Here is a 22489-nt window from a genome sequence, read left to right on the forward strand (position 1 = left end):
TAATCCAGAGGTTGATAAAGCTTTTCTCGATTCTTAGACATTACTCATTTACCATACTTTTTAACTTATTCGTCTCTTAATGCTAAACAAAGTCTGGTGAGGCTACTGTGTAATAATCGAAACTCGATTTTGAGGTTATTTGTGTAATAATTTAAAAATATCTTATGCAGCAGAACATGGCACATGACGCCGAGCACGACGGCGCTGTGCGCGAGACGGCGTCGGATGCGTCGCAATGCAAATTTTCCGCCGTTCAAATGGGCTACTACGAAGACCCTTTTGCGCAATATTTCGTCAGGTCGCCGTCCCGATGCATGCCTATCATCAATCGTGGCTATTACGCGCGCGTGGCGGCCGTCGAGTCGCTCGTACGCAAATTCTTAGTCGCTGAGCAGCTGAAGAAGCAGGTAGTAATTTTAGGTGCCGGGCTTGACACCATGTACTTTCGCTTAAAGAGTAGCGAATTGCTTGCGAATTGCGAATATTTTGAGCTGGATTTCCAAGACGTGACCATACAGAAGGTGAGCACAATCAAACGCCGCAAACCACTGCAAAAGTTGCTGGGTCTCGAGGCTCCGGAAAATTTTATAGCTGCCATTTCATCCGATCACACTGAATTACACGTGCCTGGGTATCACTTGCTGCCATGTGATATAAGAGATCTGGCAGTAACGACTGCCAAAATGGAGGCGGCGGGAATAAATTCCAGCGTTCCAACGCTATTTGTGTCCGAGTGCGTGCTGATTTACATGGAAGCCAGATATTCGACGCAGTTTGTTGTATGGGCTGCGTCCTACTTTGATGATGTGAGCTTTACTTTATACGAGCAAATTTTGCCTGACGATGCGTTTGGGAAGGTAATGATGTCAAATCTGAAAGCGCGTGGATGTGATTTGCTCAGCATCTACGACTTTCCAACAGTTGAGGCACAAATTGCACGATTTACTAATAAACAGTATGAGATGGCTCAATGCTGGGATATGAACAAGATTTACTATAATTTTCTGGATCCGACTGAACGCGCCAAGTACGTTTAGATTGCAAGGTGGTAGTGTATAACTCATATTAATGGAAAGGTTTCTTCTGTATGCTTTTAGGCGTGAAAAGCTCGAAATTTTCGACGAAATGGAGGAATTTTATTTGTTTCAGGCGCACTATTGCATTGTGGTTGCAAGCAAAACAACGACAAGTTCTGGTGCACGCGCATTGTCACTAATCGAATCAAAGCCAGCACAAAAAAGATTTTGAAGAGAATTACTAGCAATACTCTCATCCCAAAGCTGTGAATCGAGACAATCTTAAAAAGACAGAAATTTTATATCATTAAATTGACCATCCTTTGCTACTCCGAACAGATGCAATACTGCTTTAATCGCATGATAAATGTAGGATTGCCGACCTTTTTGACCATTCTACTAACGTCTTCTTTCATCATCTCTAATGACCAGGTATTTCAAATATTTCGCGAGATCCTCAAGACTATGTAAGGAAGACTTATGGGGCAACGGCGCACTCATCCACAATGCGCGCAAATTTGTGAATGTGGTTGACAAAGAATTCGCCAGTGCGCTGATTACTCGCTTCTTCATCGACGAGAACCAGGTTGTTGTTTAAAAAGAAGTGCACATCCGACTTTAGCCGCGAGCCGCTTACCTTCAACGCCATCAATTCGGCACGTGCCAGCTCAACGTCCACGCCGCGAAAAGCCGCGAGTTTCTCCAAATCAATGGAGCGGTACAGCTTGATGTATGATCTCACGGCTGGAACGTGTTGCTGACGGACAACCATGTCGCTAAAAGCGTTCTGTTGTCGCTGAGAAGCTTCTGTACTGCGATTAATGGGCACTTCATTCTCCACTGCCACTGTTGGTAATATAAATTTAGGACACGAGAAGCCAAATAGCTCCGTAAGAGCGGAAATATCCCCTTTTTGAAGCTTGCTCTGCTTATCGCCGTATTTTTCGCGAATAAGCGAGTGGATCTGATCATTCACGCGTTGGCCAGGGCACAGGAAAAGCGCAATGGCAAGCAATGCCATAGCTTTTTCCATAAGCTTGTGCAGCTGCTCAAAGTCAGCAAAGCGCGAGTAGTAGCTGCGATTACGATTAACCTGTAGAATAATCGTGGAAAACGAGCGGATCGCAGCCGTAAAATCTTCAAGCATGAGTTGCGCAAAGCCCATGTGGTAAAATACTGAAACGTGGCATCCAGGACTTTTTTCGTGAATTTGAGCCGTCGTCTTTGTCTCGCCACGCGAGCTCTTGTTAAACAAATCGATTGGCTCCAGTAGCTTCAGCGACGTGTAGTAGTCTCCAAGTAGCACGTGAGCTCGGGCAAGCGTGATAAGACTAAAGTATCCAAGCTCCTTAATAAATTCAGTCGGAGCTTGGGCTCCTTTTTCTTCTTGCAAAATCGCTTCAATCTTAGAAAATCGGATCAATGAGTGGAGATAGCCAAATACCTTGCTCGAGTCCCAGATAAAAAGACTCTCCTTGTATGCAGTAATCTCTTGCTCACTTTTGGTTGCCACTTTAGCCCGGTATTGACAGTAAGACTGATACTGGTAGACAAACTCATTAACAATGTCAAAGACCCACTGCGATGGTAGCACCTCGAGATCGAGGGTGCCATCTAAAACACCGTCAAAGATGGCCACGTATGTCTCCCAGGACGCCACTTTCATGTCCATGCCCGGCTGTAGTCGCGAAAAGAGGTGACGGAAATAAATTTGCTTGTATAAGACCAGAAAAGTAGGGTCACTGTCCACAAGCGACTCGACGGCGCTGGGTTCCGGCCACGAGGTCTGCTTAAAGTAATTGTTGGTCAAGTTGTGGAACTCACGGTCGTACAAACGCGCCATTTCGGTCACGTTGCCAGATATGAGGTGCGTATACATGAGCGAGAACCATCCCTTCACTGTCTCTGGCAACAGAAAGTCCGCGGGTTTTTCGTCGCGGCGATCTCCCATGCCTTCCTCTCTTATTGCAGGGACTTTGAATGACTGGTTTCGGCCTTGACCTGTCAGAACGAATTGCAGCTTCTACGGGGGCCATCTCCTTTTTAGCTGAAGCTTGGGCTTTTTATCATGAAAATATGTAATTTCTTTCAAGCAAGGGAAGAAATATGTGGCGGATGATAAGGTGTCCACCGAAATGCTTGCGCAACGTTTCTATCGTAGGAGCCTTTTCGGCTTTCCTTGACTAAGCAAAATGCGTCGAATCAATTTAAGCGTATTCCTAGTGCTTTTATTCAATTATAATGTTTCCTAACATTGAATTGCTACGCTCGCTTGCTAATCTTTACATGCTTTGTACCGGGGTGTTCCGTTGCATAAGTATAATTGTCCATAAGAGAAATAATGAACATTATTTTTATGCGAGGAAATAAATAAAGAAGTACAAATTATTATCTTCATTAATTTTGACTTAAATAGTTCCGATAAACTATCTTCTATCCACTACTGAACTTATAATGTTAATAACTTACTAAGTATGGCGCCTCATTGCTCACCGCTCAATCGACTCATAATGATCAGCGGGGTTGAATTAGACTTACATCAACCAATCAATAGAGCTAATGTCTTGTTGCATCAATATCACCAACGTAGGAAACTAAATATATAAAGAAATACAGTTTTACTTCCTCTCTATTATAAAGCCTTTGTCAAGACCTATAAGCTAAATACCCTAAGCTTCGTAGAAACCGTCCTCTATACCACTGTGTACGTGAAGTTTCGATGTAATCTGTCTAATATTTACTAGTACTGATCAGTACTAATGGAAGGTGCCCCGTTACACCTGGTAGCACTTCGTAGTCCGTTTAACGACCTACGCTTCTTCCATCCAACATGGACATGTTCGATGAAGAAGGAGGGAGCTTTTCAGCCCCTCGGAAGGCTATCACGCCAAGCGTGAAGCTTTTACTCATTTGAGTGACCTTGAATGGAGAGCGATCGAACGAATGAGTTCAGCCGCAGGCGGGCCAGCCGTTGGCGCCATGATGTACACTCTGGGAAGAGATGAACAGCATGCGGCCATAGCCAAGCTCATACTACACGAACTCGACGCGGCACAAGAGAAAATAGCCTTGCTTCACCAGCAAGGCTCAACACGCATATATGTGAGAGAACAGGGTGCTTAACAATTGGAACTGTTGAGACAGCAGCATGTAAATGCTGCTATTAGGCCGACGCTTCCGCGTCGACCCGAAATTTTAAAGATAGAAAGCTCTAAGTTTAAGGCAGTCGAAGGCGACTTCCTCTTGAGATGGTTCGTCGAGTTAGATGACGCCATAGAAGCTCGTCGTTTCAGTGATGATGCGACGAAAGTAAAATTTGTCATGTCCAACTGAGCCGGACGTGCCAAATCTTGGCCTTGGGGCTCAAGCTTCACTACCGATTAGTCTTTGGGTCGTTTGAGGCCTATAAGACCCGGCTTCGACAAGCACTTGAACCGCCACTAGCCGAATTCGGGGTTTGAGCCGAGCTCCTAGATTTGAAGTAGGGCAAGCGTGACCTCTACGCTTATGCCCAGCATACACGATACCTGCTCAGTTGTATCGTGAGTCATCCAATTGATGAACAAACACAGGTAACTGTGTTTATTAAAGGCCTTACAGACGGTCCCGTTAAGACACACCTGTTCGGCTTGAACTAGAGTCGCTTGGTTAAGCAATCTCTATAGCGTAACAGGAGGACTTCAGTCTTGAACAGGCCTTTTTCTACTCTGGTGCATATCGTCAACCTAGACGACAAGAAAACGGAGCTCCAGAACCCATGGATCTCTCGTTGTAGAGTGCAAGAAACCTTGCTCTTTATGTTGCAAACGATCATAAAAATGTAATCGTTGTCAAAAGACGGGCCACTACGCCTATGAGTGTCGTACCCCACGGCCAGCCAGTGCCTCTCATTAGGAACAGAGGAGGGCGCGGATCCGATGCTGTTGCGAAATTGCAACGGCGAGATGGGTCGTAAGAAAACGGTCGGGGTCAGTAGGAGCGGAGCGCCCTGCTGATCTAGCAACGTCAATGAAATGTGCAGGCCTTTCGGCGAAAGTTGCTCCACACACACAAACATTGTGTGTGACTGCCACCGAGGATGAGGTCAACCACATCACCCTGTAAATAAAAGTGTCAAATAAATTGCCACTTAAGTCGCTAGTCGATTGTGGGGCGTCGAATAATTATATGAGACGCCAATGCCTTCGATTAGCTTTGCCAGCGCTCTGAAAGATCGCAGGCTCAAAAATATTGAGCGCGATATCCCTCTAAAGAGGATGACAATGCGCCTAGCAACAGGCGCATCTGTGACAGTGAAGAACCGTGTAGTTGGTATTCAATACACTTAAATGGTAAACAGTACGACGATGATTTCATCGAACTAGATTTATGTGACAAATTTAATGTCATCCTTAAATTACCATGGCTCAGAAGAACGAGCTATGTATCAATTGGCAGCATCAAGCTGTTACGATGTCCGTCTCTTGTTTATCAGATGGCCAACTGATTAACGTGTTGGAGCGTCCACAAGCGTGTGGGTGTCCTACGAGTGAGTGCGATGGCCTCCCTTGAGGGTCGGTCGTTTACATGACCACACAAGACTTCAGTGTGATTACACAACACATTGTAGAGTTAGATTCCGACAGCTGTGTACAAGCGCAGGCAGAGTTCGTCTTTCACACAGAATTTGTTGAACTTCTTGCTGCAGTATTCACCACCATTGTCGCTTCGAATCCAGCGGATCCGAGTTCCCAACTGCGACTCCATAAATGCATTGTAATCCTTAAACTTATCTACTACCTCGCTCTTTCGCTTGACCAGGTAGGCTTGAACATAACGTGACCAGTTATTGATAAACACAACGATGCATCGGGCCCCGCCCTTGTAGTTGGTCCCATCAAGTCGCTGTGTACCACCTCAAGGGGTGAGTTGTCTTCACCACACTTCCAGATGTCCTTGCATATTTCGAAACACACATCTTACCACATGCACACCCCTCGCATGGGCCTTCTGACACTGCTGACGATGAATTTGGCGGCACACCGTCTGCTATGTTGCTCAGTGCTTCTATACGGTCAAGCGCAACATGGCCAAGTCTGGCATGCCATAACAATGAATCATCGATGGAAGTCGTGGCCAAATTTGCTTTATTGTTGTTGGACTTGGACTTGGTAGAGCTCGCTAAGCTCAGAACATATAGCTTCCTCGAACGTTTCCCACGGGCGGCCTCTTGACCTTCGAATTAAATTGAGCACATCTTATCTTCAAAAAGAACTTCTGCTCCACGCGCTGCAAGCGCCGACACAGATAGTAGCTTGCGGTCTAAGCCCCGAATGAAGACACATTGTTGACAATCGCTGTCCTGCCGCTCTCAAGTATTAAATTGACTGATCCAGTACCACGCACAGGCAAGCGATTACCACTAAGTTCGACCGCTCGAATAAGTTGAGTGGTACGAAACAAGAATGCTTACTTGTAAAGCAACATCCAAGACAATTTAAAATGCCCGTCTACAAGAGACAGTGCGAAAGACTGGAAAGTCGATCGTAGAGGATCTTGTGTGGTAGCACAACCACAGCTAGAGGAAGTTGGGAATATTACTTTCCGAATAAACTTGAGGGAATAAGTCCCCAAGGATCTGTGGGAATGAGTCCCCAGATACCTGAGGTCAAGAGTCCCAGTTACCTCTGGAAATAAGTTTCAAAGAAAACAAATTTAAGCAATAAATGTCTTAGCAAACAATGAATCAAGTCTAGGCGCTTTCACACTTGATCTAATAGCACCTTCGAAGTAGATTTCGGAGATAACTCAGATGCCAACGCTTGAGCCGAAACGGTTCTGCGTGATTTGCGCAGTAGCAAAGTCAAGCAGATCTGCGTGTTTGTCACAAATGACAACTACGTGACCGATGTTCGGTCGGCAATAGTATTTTCGGAGAACGAACGGATTTTCAGCAGCTCATCGATGGACGAAAGTATCCTAAATGAGAAGACTCGGATTGAACGTCTTACGTCCGATTCCTTGGAGGTTTTGAAGACAAACCCTTTATATAAAGATTTAATATACTTTAAGGATGTCTTCCCTGAATCAATACCGTGCGAGTTGCCTAAGTAAAAGGGACTTGACACGATATCGAACTAATCCCAGGTTCGAAGTACTGTTCATGAAGCAATGGCCATTGCCTTGTGAACAAGTATAAGTGATTGACAAATTCGTTGCCGATCGCTTAGCAGGGGGCTATGCGAGGGAATCAACTTCCCTACATAGCTCTCCGACCTTCTATGTGCGTTGAGCTACAGGAGGATGGCGAATTGTGCATGCGTTCAATAAATTCAATGCTGCAACGGTACCGACTCAAGCGCCGATACCACGTAAAGACGTAATCATGGTATGTCAAAGAGTGCTATCTTTTCGTCAATGGATCGGATGGGCGGATTCTATCAGATCCTTATGCGTGAACAAGATATCACGTTCACAGCAGTAAGCACCCAAAGCGGTATGCTATGGTAGTGGCTAGTTGTGCCACAGAAACTAAATAAACCCTACCGAATTTAACAGATGTGTAAGAATCTGTTGAGATACGTGCGAAATTTCGGACGGAGTCATTCTAATGATGTCTTTGTATACAGCAGAGATGGAAAGTCGAACGTTAAAGTACATAGTACCCATGTCCGAAAGTTTCTTACACTTATGCGTAAGCACAAGTTGTATGCAAATCTCAAGAGGTGTATATTCGCTGCAAGCAAAATACCACTTCTTGGGCGCATCATGGATAAACACGTTGTACGTTCGGATCCAGAAACGATCAAGGCGATCACTGATTGGCCTGTTCCAGTCGATGTAAAGGGACTTCGAAAGTTCCTTGGCTTAGCGGCGTACCTGCACAAGTACTCACGCAATTATGCCGAATGACAGTACATATTTCTTCTATGTTGAAGAAACATGTAAAGTGGTCATGGAACGCTGATTGTCAGTGTCCGTTGAGAATATCATGCAAAGCTTGATGCAATCGCCAATCCTGGGAATTGCGGACCAAGAGTGACCTTCTCATGTGGTATGTGACGCCAGCGGCTGTGCGCTAATGCAATATGGCACAGACGGCGCAGAGCGCGTTGTTATACCAGTCGCTTCAGCTTCAACCAGCTAAACGCAACTATCCAGTGCATGACAAGGAAATCCTTTAATGAAATACGTACTGGCTGAATTTAGGGTCTATCTCTTCGAAGATAGACCGTTCATTCTATATCCGGACCATGCTTTTTAACGCATGGCCGTATACAGTCCACACCTCTCGCACAGAATGGCGAGATGGTTGTTTTCTTCGCGAATTATATCTTCTTGGTGGAGTATAAACCAGTACGACTTAAGGTCGTCGATGATGCCCTTTCGCGCCGGTCTGGTTTTGAGCGGCTGTGCATATCAACAGTGAGCAGAAGGCCACTGCTGCAACAATGAGTGTTTTGTCGTCAACATTACTCGGCAACGTTAGAGGAGCTTATCAAGAAATTAAGGCGCTTAAAGGGCTGATGAATTATCTTAGAAATCTATTTCAACAATCCTTAAAATAATAGTCGAAATTGTAGAGATCCTTAATAGATCCATTCACAACACGCAATGAGTCACTGTGTTATACAGCCATTGCGGGCGACACACCTCGTGTCGTCATCCCCACACCTCGTGTCGTCATCCCCACCCATAATGATTTGCATTTAGGTGGGGATGACGACACGAGGTGTGAAGATCATGTATGAGTACCACAATGCACCAATAGTGGCCTTCGTGGACGTGAGAAGACCCTATCTTACTATCTTACGATAAGTCGCGACTTCTACTGGCCACGCCCGTACGATGTCATCCGTAAGTACATACGTGTTTGCGAAGTTTGTCAATGGGTCAAGCTCGGTACTTCATCTCATGCTCCATTACAATCTCTTCCTGTCCCGGCAGAGTGTTCGCAGTCTGTATCAATAAACCTCGTCTTCGGATTTCCCGACGACGAACATAAGAGCAATAATATTTTTGTTTTCGTTGATTGTTTCAGCAAAAACGGTACATCTTTCTGTTCGCCCAAAGGCTGTGCTCGTGTCTTTGTTGACACGATATTTCGACTCCATGGGTCACCTCGCGAACTGGTCTTGAATAGCGACCGTAAATTTACGACGAATTCTGGCAATCTGTGTTCAATTCACTTGGAACACAGTTGAAAATGTCAACTTCTGATCATTCTGGAAAAAATGGTCAAATGGAGCATGCAAACTGTATTCTCGAAGAGATATTTCGCGGATACGTCCAATCTTTTACGAGTTGGAACGAGTTATTGCCGATGGTAGAGTTTGCCATCAACAATTCTGCGCAGGATTCTACAAAGCATACAATATTTTCGTTGATGGCTTACGCAATCCTTTCATACTCACCTTATTTGAGAGTGACTAGTATTTAAGGGTGGAGGAACTCGCTCGAGCAAAAAACTTTCTAGCTCTTGCTCATCACGCATTAACACTAAGGTCAATGCAAAGAATACCAAGTAACATTGAAGTGGACAAACTCAGTAAAAACAATATTATCTTAATGACTTTGATAACGATGCTAAAAGACTCAGCATCAAAAACAATATTATTAATGAGAACGATAATACTTTCAAAATTAAGATATTGATATCTCCGCAGTGCGAGCCAGTCGCACTGAAAACAAAAAAATAAAGTCGTGTCAGCAGAACCGAAAACAAAAAAATAAAGTCGTGTCAGCAGGACCGACAGAAACGGAAGTGGAAAAAATGGAAGAGCAAACATACTTTCATTTATGTTAACGACCTTGTTCCTACTGTTTACAGTAAACCTACCAAAACATGAAGTGACGAATGTAGGCAGAAATAATTTACTGCTCAGGTATATCGGCCCGTTTCGTGTACTACATCGCCAAGAAATGCGTACACGATCGATCTGCCTCGTAGTATGCGTACGCATCCTACGACGAGACCCATCCTCTCGACAGAAGGTCTATCTTAGAACGAGCGCCTTCTGCGCTCGTATAAGGATCGGAGGTTCTCAATCCCTTGACGCATCTCACAAGAGCTTAGTATCCTCCAACGAGGATCTTTCAGGGAGAGGCTTCCTAAGGGGCATAAACTGCACTCTGAAAACAGCATGGGCATGAGTCCTCCCTCACAAGAGGCAAGGAGCCATTGCCTCTCTAGACAAACGTTGCAATTTGTAGCGTGCACCGACTACGGTCCGTTTCTCGAACCGTTTACGAAAGTTATTTAGCTTGTCAAGCCAGCCCTCACGGCATATGTTTTGCACATTCTGTACAAAGGCTGTCCAAGCTTGGAACAAAGGTTTGACATCCTTTGCCCGCTTAGAAGAATACCACCGATGCCGGGAAAAGGCATCGATGAAGAATTCCGTCTCATCCTCACTAGGCTTGTGAAGCCTGGATGAGTCGAATAACGGAATATTATATCGATCGTTGGTCATAACAGACAAACGAATTAGGTTAAACTTGGAGAGCAACCAAGGCCTCTTTTCAGGAGCGAACCGCAACATATTGCGGTCCCTCTCCTGTTGGCTCATGTAAACGTTAACGTTAAGTTGGCCCTTTAAGCAATCCCTAGAATCACTCATTTCCTGGTGATGCAAACCAGCACCACCAGCAGCACTCTTCCCTTCGCGACCACTTAGTCCCTGGTGACGCATACTAGCGTCACCAGAGTGATCATCGCCCACGGAGTCAGCATTATATGACTTCCCACCAAAGAGGTCCAATGAGTCGAACAACCTCGTCATCACCTCTAGGATTGTCACATTAGACCCCGTAGGTTTAACGGGCGTGGCCCCGGGTGAACCGGAAGCCATGACAGTAGCGAATGAGTCGGGCGATTGCGCCGACTTGTGCCAGTCACCTACTATGGGAGTAGCAGGAGGCTTGTCACCGTCACCTGCAATGGGACTAGCAGGTGACTTCTTCCAGTTAACTCCAATTGGAGTAGGAGGTGACGCGCTCCCCACAGTAGACCCATTAACGTCTGCTAAATCAGTAGCCTGTGAGGTCGCAAAGCTAGCAGGCTACGCGCTCGGGATTTGATACCATCCGCAAAAAAAATGAATTTTGAATAAAACAACAATAATGCAATCAAACTGGAATCATAAAAAAACAATAATAATTTTTTAAGGGAAAGATATCATTATAAGCTTCTGTCACTCCACATCAGTCGCTATTGTGACTGTTTGTTCAGGGATGATGTGACGGGGTGTCCCGTTACATAATTATTATTATTTACAAGAGATATAAAAAAATATTATTTTTAATAAGAGGCATAATAAACATTATTTTTCCTCGGTGAGGGAATTAGTAAAAAAGTACAAAATTATTATCTGTCATTAATTTTGACTTATAAGTTCCAATATTACTAAATTTGGTTATATTGACGCAAAAGACATTAGCTCTATTGTTTAGTTGATTTAAGTTTGAATTAACCCCGCCATCGTTACAAGACACGATTAGGCGTCGCGCGAGGTGGTGCCATACATATTTAGTTATTAATATGTTCAATTCAGTAGATAGAAGATCGTTATTAAAGAACTGAAAACATTAATAAAGTTTAACCTTTTCCCTGTTCTAAAGCCTTGCATTTATCTTTAGTAGCTAAGACTTCTTTGCGACTCAGTCTCTTTCTGCACGTCGTGTACGTGAAGTAGTTGAGACACTCAACCTTCACTGTAATCAGTTTAGGTTGTCTAGTACTGGTATCAGTACTATGGAAAGGTGCCTCGTTACATTTTTGATAACGAACTTGTTGTAAAGGTTCATATTCTTGCGAACACAAACCGAATGTGCATAACTTCTGGACTTAAGTAGAAACGATTGATGAGTACGAGTTGAATGTATTTTTCTTGGCGGTAGGATGATACATCATTGCAATACAGATCATGTTCAAGCGACGCCAAGATTTTTTTTCGGCCTTATAATAAAAGTCATCCAAATGTAAACTTGGTATCGCGCATTATTTTGTCAATAATAGTAATTGTACCTAAGTGTAGCTTAAATAGGTCACCAGCGTCCAGCTAAACAATCCTATAACTCACATCCTCGTTCATCCAAATAGCAAGCGTTGCCGCACCGAATCAGGGAACACATCCTTAATTTTGATCGAATCCTTGTAAAAAGATTTGAATTTATAGGAATTCCAGAATTAAGACGTAAATCATTTGATTTGAGTCTACTCATCGAGGACACTTTCGTCCATCGATGAGCTGCTGAGAACCGTTCGTTCTCAGAAAATACTATTGCCGACCGAATATCGGTCACGTACTTGTCATTTATGACAAGTTCGCAGATCTGTTTGACGTTGCCACTACGCAGATCACGCTAGAACCGATCCGGTTCTAGCGTTAGCAATTGAGTTATTCTTGAAGTTAACTTCGGAGGAGCTATCAAATTAAGTGTATAAACGCCTACACTTATTCCGTTGCTTACCAAGATATTTAATGTCTCAATTTCCATTTACAAACTTATTTCCAAAGGTACCTGGGAACCTTTGACCGCAGATTTTGGGGACTTATTCCCTCAGATCCAGGTGACTTGTTCTCTCAAGGTTATTTTGGGGAGTATCCGCTCTAACGGCCTCTAGCTGATGTTGCGCAGCCACAGCATGATTCTCTACGATCGACTCTATAGTCGATTTAGGACTTTCGCGCTGTCTCTTATTGGCAGGCATTTCATGTTCTCTTGGATGTTGCTTTCTAAGCAAACATCCTTCGTTTCATCAGGCTTAATCGAGAAGTCGACCGCCTGCGCTTGTGTACAACCGTAGCTTATTAGTTCCACGTCACAATGGGGGGCTTGCCAATGCTTGCGCACAGCCGTCGAAATCTGACCCAACAGCGTGATGGCCGTCACACTGAACTTATTTTGCATTCGTACTAACGACCAAATCACAAGTGGGGCCATTGCAATCGCTCGAAGGACATCGACACGCTTGTGCATGCTCCGAGACGTCCATCCGATGACCATCTGATGAAGGAGAGGCAGGCATCGTCACGGCATAATGCCGTCACTTTATGTAAGGCTCGTACTTTCTTAGCCATGGTATTCCAAGGATAATATGAAATTTGTCATCCAAATCCAATAAGGTGAAGTTATCATAATACTATGCACTTTTAACGTGTATTGGAAACCAATTACACGTTTCTTTTCTGTTACACATGCGCCTGCTGCTAGTCTCACTGTCATCCTCGTTTGAGGATTATCGCGCTCAATAAATTCGAGCCTGCGATCTTCTAGCGATTGGCGTCGGATGAAAATGTTCGGCGACCCACAATCAACTAGGAACTTTAGTGGCAATTTATTTGCCACTGCAATTTTAAGGTGATGAGGTCAACCCCATCATCTGGGGCAGTCACACACAATATTTGTGTGTGTGGAGCAAGAACCAATACGGCGCTTCGCACCTACTGACCCCTAACGTTTTTTGACGATCCACTCGTTGTTGCGATTTCGCACAGCGTCGGATCCGCGTCCTCTGCTATTCTTAGTGGGGAATCGGTCTCATCGCTCAGTGTTTTTCGGCGGCAATACACTCATTAGCTTAGGGGCCCGTCTTTTGACACCGATTGCATTTTTGCAATCGTTTGTGACTTGAAGAGCGAGGCTCGCTCTCCACATAAGAGAGGTCCATTGTTCGGGACCTCTGTTTTCTTGTAGTCTATATGGACGCTAGGCTCCAGGGTGGACAAAGACCTGTCTTTGAATTTTACCTAATTTCTAACTAAATTCTTAATTCCAAGCTGAAGTGGTCCTGTTCCGCTTTACAGATCGCTTGGTCGAGCGACTCTAGTTTAAGCCGAAACAGGTGAGTCTTAACAGGGCTGTCTGCAAGACCTTTGATGGACACAATGACCTGTGTTTGTTCATCAACTGGATGACTCACGATACAAATGACCAGGTATCGTGTATGCTGGGCATAAGCGTAGAGGCACCGCTTGCCCTAATTCAAATCCAGGAGCTCGGCTCGAGAGCTGAATTCGGTACGTGGCGGCTCAATGTTTGCCTGAGCTGGGTCTTAATGACCACATACGACCTAAAAAGCAATGGGTCGTGAAGTTTGAGCTTAAGCCCAAGATTTGGAACGTTCGGTTGAGTTCGACATGCCACATCCCACTTTCGCAGTACCATTAATGCGGCGAGTTTCAATGGTGTCGTCTAATTCAACGAACCATCTTAGCAAGGATCCGCCTACGACTGCCTTGAATTGAAGGATTTTAATATTTAAGCTTTCTGGCCAACGCAACAAAAATTCGTCGGCCCGCTAGCAGCATGTAAATGCTGCTGTCTTAACAGTTCCAACAGTTGAGCACTCTATTTTCTTAAAACCTCTGCGCGATGAGAGACTTGCTAGTGAATAGGTTACCTATTTCGGACCAAGTCGAGGCCATGCTGTATGAACTCGGGGACAGACGCATGTTGTTCGTCTTTTTGTAAATCAAACAAAATTGCGCCTAAGACTGGCCCGCCTACGGCCGTACTTATACGTTCGACTCTTTCCATTCGAGATCACTACAGTGAGTGACCCTCTCACGCGTTGCGTGGAAGTCTTCTTGACGGGCGTGAGAGCTCAAACCTTCTTCAACCAACACGTCCATGTTGGAAGAACGTTCATGGCCGTTAAACGGATTACGAAGTGGTACCAGGTGTAGCGAGGGCTTCAGTACTAGCCAACATGCACTGATCACCGTGAAGGTGAGGTGAATACCTTCAAGTACATGACGTGCAGAGGAAAGCTTTAAGTAATCAACAGTCTTAACTAACAAAGTCAATACTAATAAAACTTAGTACAGGGAAAAGTAAAACCAAATCAATAAAAGGAAATGCTGCGGAAATTTGCAATTATTACAACGGACACACCTCTTCAAATAGAATTTTGTGTTCAGGCGTAAATCTCTTCTATTGTCTTAGAAAAGCAGAACCGCGGAGTTTTGAATATCGTCACTTGAATTGACCATCAAAATCTACGACTAAACTCCTTTGGGTAAAAGTGTAACGGGGCACTACGACTTGTACTGCTTCAGTACAAGTCCACTTCGCACTGCTTTAGTTGCGAGTGGTGCCTTACGTCACTTCACGTACACTAGTACGTGCAGAGGAAGACTTCACTTTAAGACAACTAACTTAAGAGGGTTAAATGAAAACTGTATTAATATAATTAAGTATCTCTTCTTTCTATCTGTTAATGCTAACTAAATTATCATCGGCGCATGTAGTGCAAATTTTATTTGTTGCTACAAGTGTTGAAGCGAAGACTTGGCCGTATATTATAAAGATAAAAAACAATTGTTTGCGACATGCAAGCGAAAGCCCGCGTGGAAGTGTTACGCTTGACTTGTCCAGCATGGCGAAAAGCAATAAAGCCAGCTACTCGCTTTTGTCTTTCCAGTACTTCAGACCTACTGGCCGTGAATTGAGCAACACATGCGACGCTTTGACGGATTTGTTATCGCCTCCGTTTTTAAGGAGATTTTGCGCAATGAGCGGCTGCCACGTCGTCACATCTGACCACTAGTTAAGCTCTGTAGCAATCGAGTTATACGTCAAATGTGCTCTTTTACGGGGTCTGCACGAATTTACGTCGCTGAACTGCGTTGATTAGTTGGTCGAGTCGCGACTTAAACTTACTTTTGCGCAATACTCGGGTGACAAGAGGCCTTGTTTACGCTGACCGAGATAAAATAGTTTGCTGGCCTTTTTTCGCAAACATACCTGCCTAAAATGACGTCAATTCAAGCAACATATTATGGCTTATCTTCAACTCGCTGTTGATTGAACACCCATGAGCTTCCAAGACATACAGTATACCTAAGCACTTATTAGCTAACGCTTCAAGTCTTCTACCTGCAGACATGGCCAGCCCTGAATTGCCTACTCAGGATACTCTTGAACCAGCATCACCTGTATTGTTAGAGTGGCCCCACCAAATGAGTTCCGTACAGTACCACACGTTTGTGTCAAACCTCTAGGGTAGACCTCATAATTTTAAGAATGGGACGGAAGTTGGGAGAATGTTTGAGAAGAAGTGTGAATTAGGGGGATTTTTTTCGCCTCAGTTTCTGCGTAACGATCTTCGTATCTACTGGCTTCAACATATTAATGTCATTTTATGTATTGCGACTTATTTGCGCACCGCTTATTCGTGCGTCTAGCAGTGATTGGCGGGATTGATTCAAACCTAAATCAACAAATCAACAAAAATATTATCTTGTTGCTTCAACATTATCGTTTAAAGCAATCACTATAATAGTCCAAAATGAAACATTTTGGGATGCTGTAAAAGAGTGGTGACCTCATCAACATGTATGGTATTTATAGATGCTATCTCCTCGTTCGCCATGTGCGTCTAAATTAGAAAATAAAAATCATACTTCAGTGTACCGACGTAGACAGCAGTCAATTCCGATACATAGGCAGTACGTGGAGCAGTGGCTTCCTCAATGCCATCATTAACGTCGTCGATGAGACATATTGAATATATATGCCTTGAGATGCAAACTGTCAATCAGCATCGGGAAGCGTTGTAGGCCAGCAAAATGCTTCAATCTCGCTGCCAAGTGATTATATGCAAGACGGGCGCTTAAAAGCTCTGTTAATTTAATTACAAAGCGTTACGGAAGATGCTTTGAAAGTGAAGCGTGTAGATCTACAATATCGCCTACGCATACGACTCTAGCTTGCGTGTTCCTATGGCTTGAAGAAGAAAATAGTGTCTTGTGACTCAAGTGGACGCTTTGCTAGTTCTCCCAATAAATCATCAAGTTATAAGATTAACGAGCTGAGAACGTTGGTGACTAAGGCTCCACGCTGGCGTCGAGCAAGATAGATGACATGCATAAAGCCGTAAACGTGTGCTTGAAAAGGCAATTGGTGAGCTTATCATGTTGTTGGTGTTGGAAGTTGAGGTTGAAGATCGTGAGTTCGATTAGCGCCAGCCGTTAATCCGGTCAGAGGCAGTCAGTACAAGATGGTAGTAGACAAGTTAGTCAGCAACAACGAGGGGCTAGGAGGCAGACAGATGAGAGAACTAGTAAGAAGCAATACATAATCTTATTGTTCACCTACCGCTTCCTTCTCGCAACACGCATCTTGCCTATAGGTTATGAGCCAAATGGCCGGAGCCACCGAACCGATACGAAGACACCAGGGGGTGTCCCGCGAGCCACGCCTGGACGCGGCTCGCCAGCGCGAGCGCCCACCGCACCCGCAGTCGTCGACGATGGATCCGCTCGCGAGAGCGGGCAGCGAGACGATAAGATCCTCGCCGCGCTCGCCGCACTCACCGATCGACTGGCGAGCCTCGAGTCGTCGTAGAGAGTGCGAGACGAGGAGGAGCGCATGCTCGGGGCCGTAGAGAGCGGCCTGTTCGCCTCGGAACTCGGCGCCAACACGCGCGGTCGACCAATGACGATTGACGCGATCGGAGACGCGGAGGAGAAGTCACCGGCGCCGCGCGAGTACCAACGCGCGACCGATCTGAGCGCGTCACGATTCGCATCGCTCGAGCCACCACGCACGCGCGCAGCATCGCAGCAACGCGCACCAGCGTATGCGCCTCCCCCGCGGGCGTATGCAGCCTCACCGACGCCGCAACAAGCCGCTCCGCCGCAAGCTTATGTGCGCCCGGGCCTCAACGGATATGGGATGTCGTCGGCAAGCCAGCGTAAGTTGAATATACGCAAGTTCGATGGTACAGAGCTGTACCGCGGACTCGGAAGCGGATTCTTCGACTGAGGGCGCACGTTTCTGCGCGCGGTGAGCCTCGCGGAAGCGTGATGTGGTTTCGGATGGACCGAAGACGTCATTGCGACCTGCTTGGGCACTTTCTTGCCGGCACGGCTGAGAGGTACTATCACAAGCAGGGTGACACCTGGTGGATGCAGATACCCACACTGGAGCACATAATGGAGCAGCTCTTGCGCACGTTTAAGACGTCAGTCACTGCAAGTTAGGCGATGAAGCTATTCATGGCCAAGAAGGACGCACGACGCACCTGGGCTGAGCACTTCCTGTCTATGGTCGCCGTCAGCGAGGCACGTGATGGTGCCGACTCGCTTGTTCTCGATAACATCGTCCACCACGCTTCTCCAGAGCTGATGGCAGCAGCGCAGTGGGTCGTGAGGTCGTGAACGTGATGCGTTCCAAGTATGAACCCACGCGAGTCGACTACCTGCGCCACGCCGAGGAGCTGGCGCACTTCGCGCAGTCCATTGAGCATGGCAGCAGCGCAGGTGGTCGTGAGGTCGTCGCCGCGCACGTTGAAGGCAAACCCAAGAGCGCGATCACGTGCTACCGACGCGGGCGATCGGGGCACATCGCGGCTGAACGTCGCGCGCGTGTCGTGCACGGCGACGAGACACCCGCAAAGGGTGCAGATGCCAGCATGATCCTCGCGCTGACGAGAAGCGTAGTGCGCCCACAAAAAGGCGCAACATGAAGAAGAAGGGCTCGCGCGGCAAGGACGCCGCAGCGAGCAATGCAAGAGACGGAGCGCGAGCCATGGACGACTCATGCGGCTTCGTGCTTGCGACGAGCGACGGAGCACGAGCCACGGACGGCACGCGTGGTTTCGTGCTTGCTGCGACCGATGCCGCGGGCGCCGACCGAGGAGACTGGATCCTTGACAGCGGTGCGAGCCGGCATCTTGTCAACGACAAGTCACTGCTGCTCAACTCAACGGCTTGCAGCCACGAGATCACGATGGCAGACGGCGAGTCGCTGCACCTGACGCGAGTCGGCATCGTGCGCCTCGAGGTTCTCGCGAGCGGCGAGAAGGCTGTCGTGACGCTCACGGACGTGTACCTGGCGCCGCGACTGGCAAAGAACATTGTGTCGTACGGAAAGCTCGAGAACAAAGAGTTTGCCCTCGTGCACGACGGCGACGAGCGCTCGCTTGCTCGGCGCAGCGATGGTGCGGTCGCGTTCGACAGCAACGTGCTGTATGTCGTGACGAAGGCTACGCGTGACGAGGAGGGTGCAGGTGGCGACGCGATCATGGCGGCGCTCGAAGCGCATGCAACGGAAACCACCGCCGACGAGTCGCACGAAGCCTCGCTGTTGCATTGGCACCAGCGACTCGGCCACCTCGCATTCGACACGACCGAACGCTTGGCGCGAGACCCCGCATCGGGTATTCGACTGAGCAGCAACAAACGCATGGCGTGCGTGTCGTGCCTTGAGGGCAAGCAGACGCGCAACGCGCAGTCTCAACAAGACAGCGGCGCGCACTCGCCCATTGATCGCATCGGCGGCGTCATCTGCTCGGACCTCAAGGGTCCCATGACGCCGCAGGATCGACTCAGCAATCGCTACCTTGTGAACTTCATTGATCACAAGAGCAACTGTTGCAGAGTCTCCCTCGCGCGCACAAAGGACGCTGCGGCGTAGCAGTTCGAGGCATTCCTAGTTCACTTCGAGAAGCTCTTTGGGTTCAAGATCCACGTGCTCCGCACGGATGGCGGCGGCGAATACGCCAACGTGGGCCTGTTCTGCGAGCGCACGGGCGTCGCGCGCCAAGTGTCTGAAGCGCGCAACCAAGCTTCAAACGGCAAGGCGGAACGAATGCACCGAACAGTGCTGAACCTCGCGCGCAGTATGCTGTTTGCCTGCGCGCTGCCACTGACGTTCTGGGGAGACGCGGTGCAATACGCCGTGCACATCCTCAACCGGAGCCCCACGCGAGCAAACGCAAAGAGAGCGTCACCACTCGAAATGCTGACGGGCAAGACACCGGATCTGCGCGGATCGTCGTCTTCGGCTCCCAGTGCGACGTGTACAGGGACCCGGGCAAGAACTCGCTGCTGCAGCGCTCGAAACGCGCCATTATTATCGGCGTCAGCGAGGAAACCAAGAGCTACAAGGTGCTGCTACAGCGTGACAACAAAGTGGTCGTCACGCAGCACATTAAGAACATCGAGACGCTGACGGAGGCGCAAAACGCGCAATTTCAACGCGCGATGGAAGTCGACGATCGAGCCGTAGACCTGGAGGAGCCGGACGGGCCAGCAGCAGCAGCGGCGAAGGATGGTCGAGCAGAGGGGAACAGCGCGACGCGGAAGAAGAGCAAAAGGCGATGGACGCGGGCGGCGCATGGAACACGCGGCGCGTGAAACGCGCAGAAGCGGCTGCTCGTCGGGAGGAGGCAGCTGCGAGCGGAGAGGTCGTGAACGCTGCTTTTGAGCACGATCCGCTCAGCTATGGACAGGCGATGCGCAGCGGCAAGCGCGACGAGTGGAAGAAGGCTATGCAAGAGGAGATCACCGCGCTCGAGCCCAATGACGTCTGGACGGTCACAAAGCGAACGCCAGGGACGCACGCGCTACTCACCAAAATGGGTCTACAAGACCAAGACGGATGCGCAGGGCGACCTCGAGCGTCTAAAGGCGCGATTGGTGGCGTGCGGCAACGAGCAGGTGCTCGGCGTCGACTACACGCTCACCTTCGCTGCCGTGATGGACCTGTCGACGGTCAAAGTGATCCTGGCGCTTGCGGCTACGTGGGGGGTGCCTGCCAAGCACGGCGACATCCCCAACGCCTACGTCAAAGCGGACAAGGAGCCACACCTCCGCATCTACCCACAGATGCCGCGCGGCATGCCGGTCTCGGAGGAGACGCTGTGAGCGCATGGCGTTGCGAGCTCAAGCGAGCTGGTGCTGGAGCTGAAAAAGAGCCTGTATGGGCAGGCAAGCCGGCTATGGAGCCAGCTGCTGCACTCGAAGCTCACTGCTGCCGGCTTCACGCGGTGCGAGAGCGACATGTGCTTCTACTGGAAGCGCGACGGCGACGACCTCGTCGTGGTCGTGGTCGGCGTGTATGTCGACGATCTCCTCGCGACAGGGACGAGCGCGGCGGCAGTTGAGCGGTTCATCGCAAGCCTCGCTTCGTCGTCGATTAAGGACCTGGGGCGGGTTAGCAAGTTCCTGGGCATCCGCGTGACGCACAACGGTCAGTGCGGGTACACGCTCGATCAGGAGGAGGCCATCGGAGACCTCCTGCGCGACAACGGGCTCGCCGAAGCCAACTCCACGTGGACGCCGATCGACGACAGCTCTTACGAGCTGGAGGAGGGCGAAGCGGAGCTTCTTCGGGCGCCAAGCACGCTACCAGGACCGACAGTACGCCAGTTCCAGTCGCTGGTCGGCTCGCTGCTCTAGGTGGCGCGTTGCACGCGCCCCGACATAGCATTTGCGGTGCACAAGGTCACGAGCACACGCACCTCGACTGGCAGACCGGAAGCTGGCGAAATGCGTCGCGCGATACCTCAAGGGTACGGCGGCGGTCAAGGTCGCGATGATCCCAGAAGACAACCCGGGTGCGGCGATATGCCTGGAAGCGTTCAGCGACGCGGATTTTGCCACCGACAAGACGGACCGGAAGTCAATGACGGGGGGGGGGCATCGTGATGCTGAACGGTATGGCCGTCAGCTGGGGTGCGCGGAAGCAGGGAGGCGTCTCCCTGTCGACGATGGAGGCGGAGTTTGTTGCGGCGAGTGAGGTCGCGCGCGAGCGGCTCGGCCTGCGTGAGATGTTGCGCGAAGTGGGCGTGGAGCCCGAACTCCCGATGCAGTTGCGGGTGGACAACCAAGCGGCGATCGCGCAGATCGCGGGCGACGCATCGTCGCTGAAGGCGAAACAAGTGGATGTGCGCCTCAGGTTCCTGTGCGACTACTCGCGTCGCGGCATCATCGTGGCAAGCTACGTCAAGTCGGAGCAGATGCTCGCAGACCTCCTGACGAAGGCGTTGGACGCGACGAAGCTTTCGACACTACGCGCGCTCGTGCGCATCATGAAAGAAATGATCAAGGACGATCAATGGTGTGAAAGGACGTTGAAGGGTGGAGTAAGGGAAGAACGGAGGCGTAATCGAGGAGGAGTGTTGGAAGTTGAGGTTGAAGATCGTGAGTTCGATTAGCGCCAGCCGTTAATCCGGTCAGAGGTAGTCAGTACAAGATGGTAGTAGACAAGTTAGTCAGCAACAACGAGTGGCTAGGAGGCAGACAGAAAAGAGAACTAGTAAGAAGCAATACAGAATCTTATTGTTCACCTACCGCTTCCTTCTCGCAACACGCATCTTGCCTATAGTTGGATGGCCACATAGGGGTTGCCGAAGCACTTGCGTATTGTCCAGATCTTTTCGCTGCACTTTAAGGCATGAGAAGGTCCCCTATAGAGTTCTCTGCTATCGATGCGGTAGCTTATACACTATGTACAGATTTTTTTCTGTTTGGTCGGACGATATCTCACCAGACAATGCCATACTACTGACGGACAAAAATATTAACCAATGGGTCTCAACTTTGGATATTGCCACATGGTGGTAATACTTGCTCACCGGAATAGTGACGCTTCTGCCTGCAAGACCCACTTGTAGGCGGGCACGTCGTAATGCGGCCACGCTCTACTTAAGCACACACCCTAGCACAGCGAGGAAGCGGTTAAACCTGCTTCTCTTGCGT

The 22489-nt window shown here is 48.3% G+C and overlaps 2 protein-coding genes across 2 annotated transcripts; one reads left to right on the plus strand and one right to left on the minus strand.

Annotated features, from left to right (window-relative positions):
* Positions 1 to 164: 164 nt before the first annotated feature.
* On the plus strand, positions 165 to 2948 carry CCR75_007877 (uncharacterized protein; the record flags this gene model as incomplete). The annotated part of the gene is made up of 2 exons (XM_067965933.1): positions 165 to 1027; positions 1098 to 2948. 2 exons carry the CDS (start codon positions 165 to 167, stop codon positions 1246 to 1248), a joined length of 1014 nt encoding a protein of 337 aa, XP_067818939.1. The 3' UTR covers positions 1249 to 2948.
* CCR75_007876 (uncharacterized protein) lies at positions 1495 to 2967 on the minus strand (the record flags this gene model as incomplete). Its single annotated transcript, XM_067965932.1, has 1 exon — positions 1495 to 2967. One exon carries the CDS (start codon positions 2965 to 2967, stop codon positions 1495 to 1497), a length of 1473 nt encoding a protein of 490 aa, XP_067818940.1.
* Positions 2968 to 22489: the final 19522 nt, after the last annotated feature.

The sequence above is a fragment of the Bremia lactucae genome, linkage group LG10 (genome assembly GCF_004359215.1).
Source record: "Bremia lactucae strain SF5 linkage group LG10, whole genome shotgun sequence".
NCBI lineage: Eukaryota > Oomycota > Peronosporomycetes > Peronosporales > Peronosporaceae > Bremia > Bremia lactucae.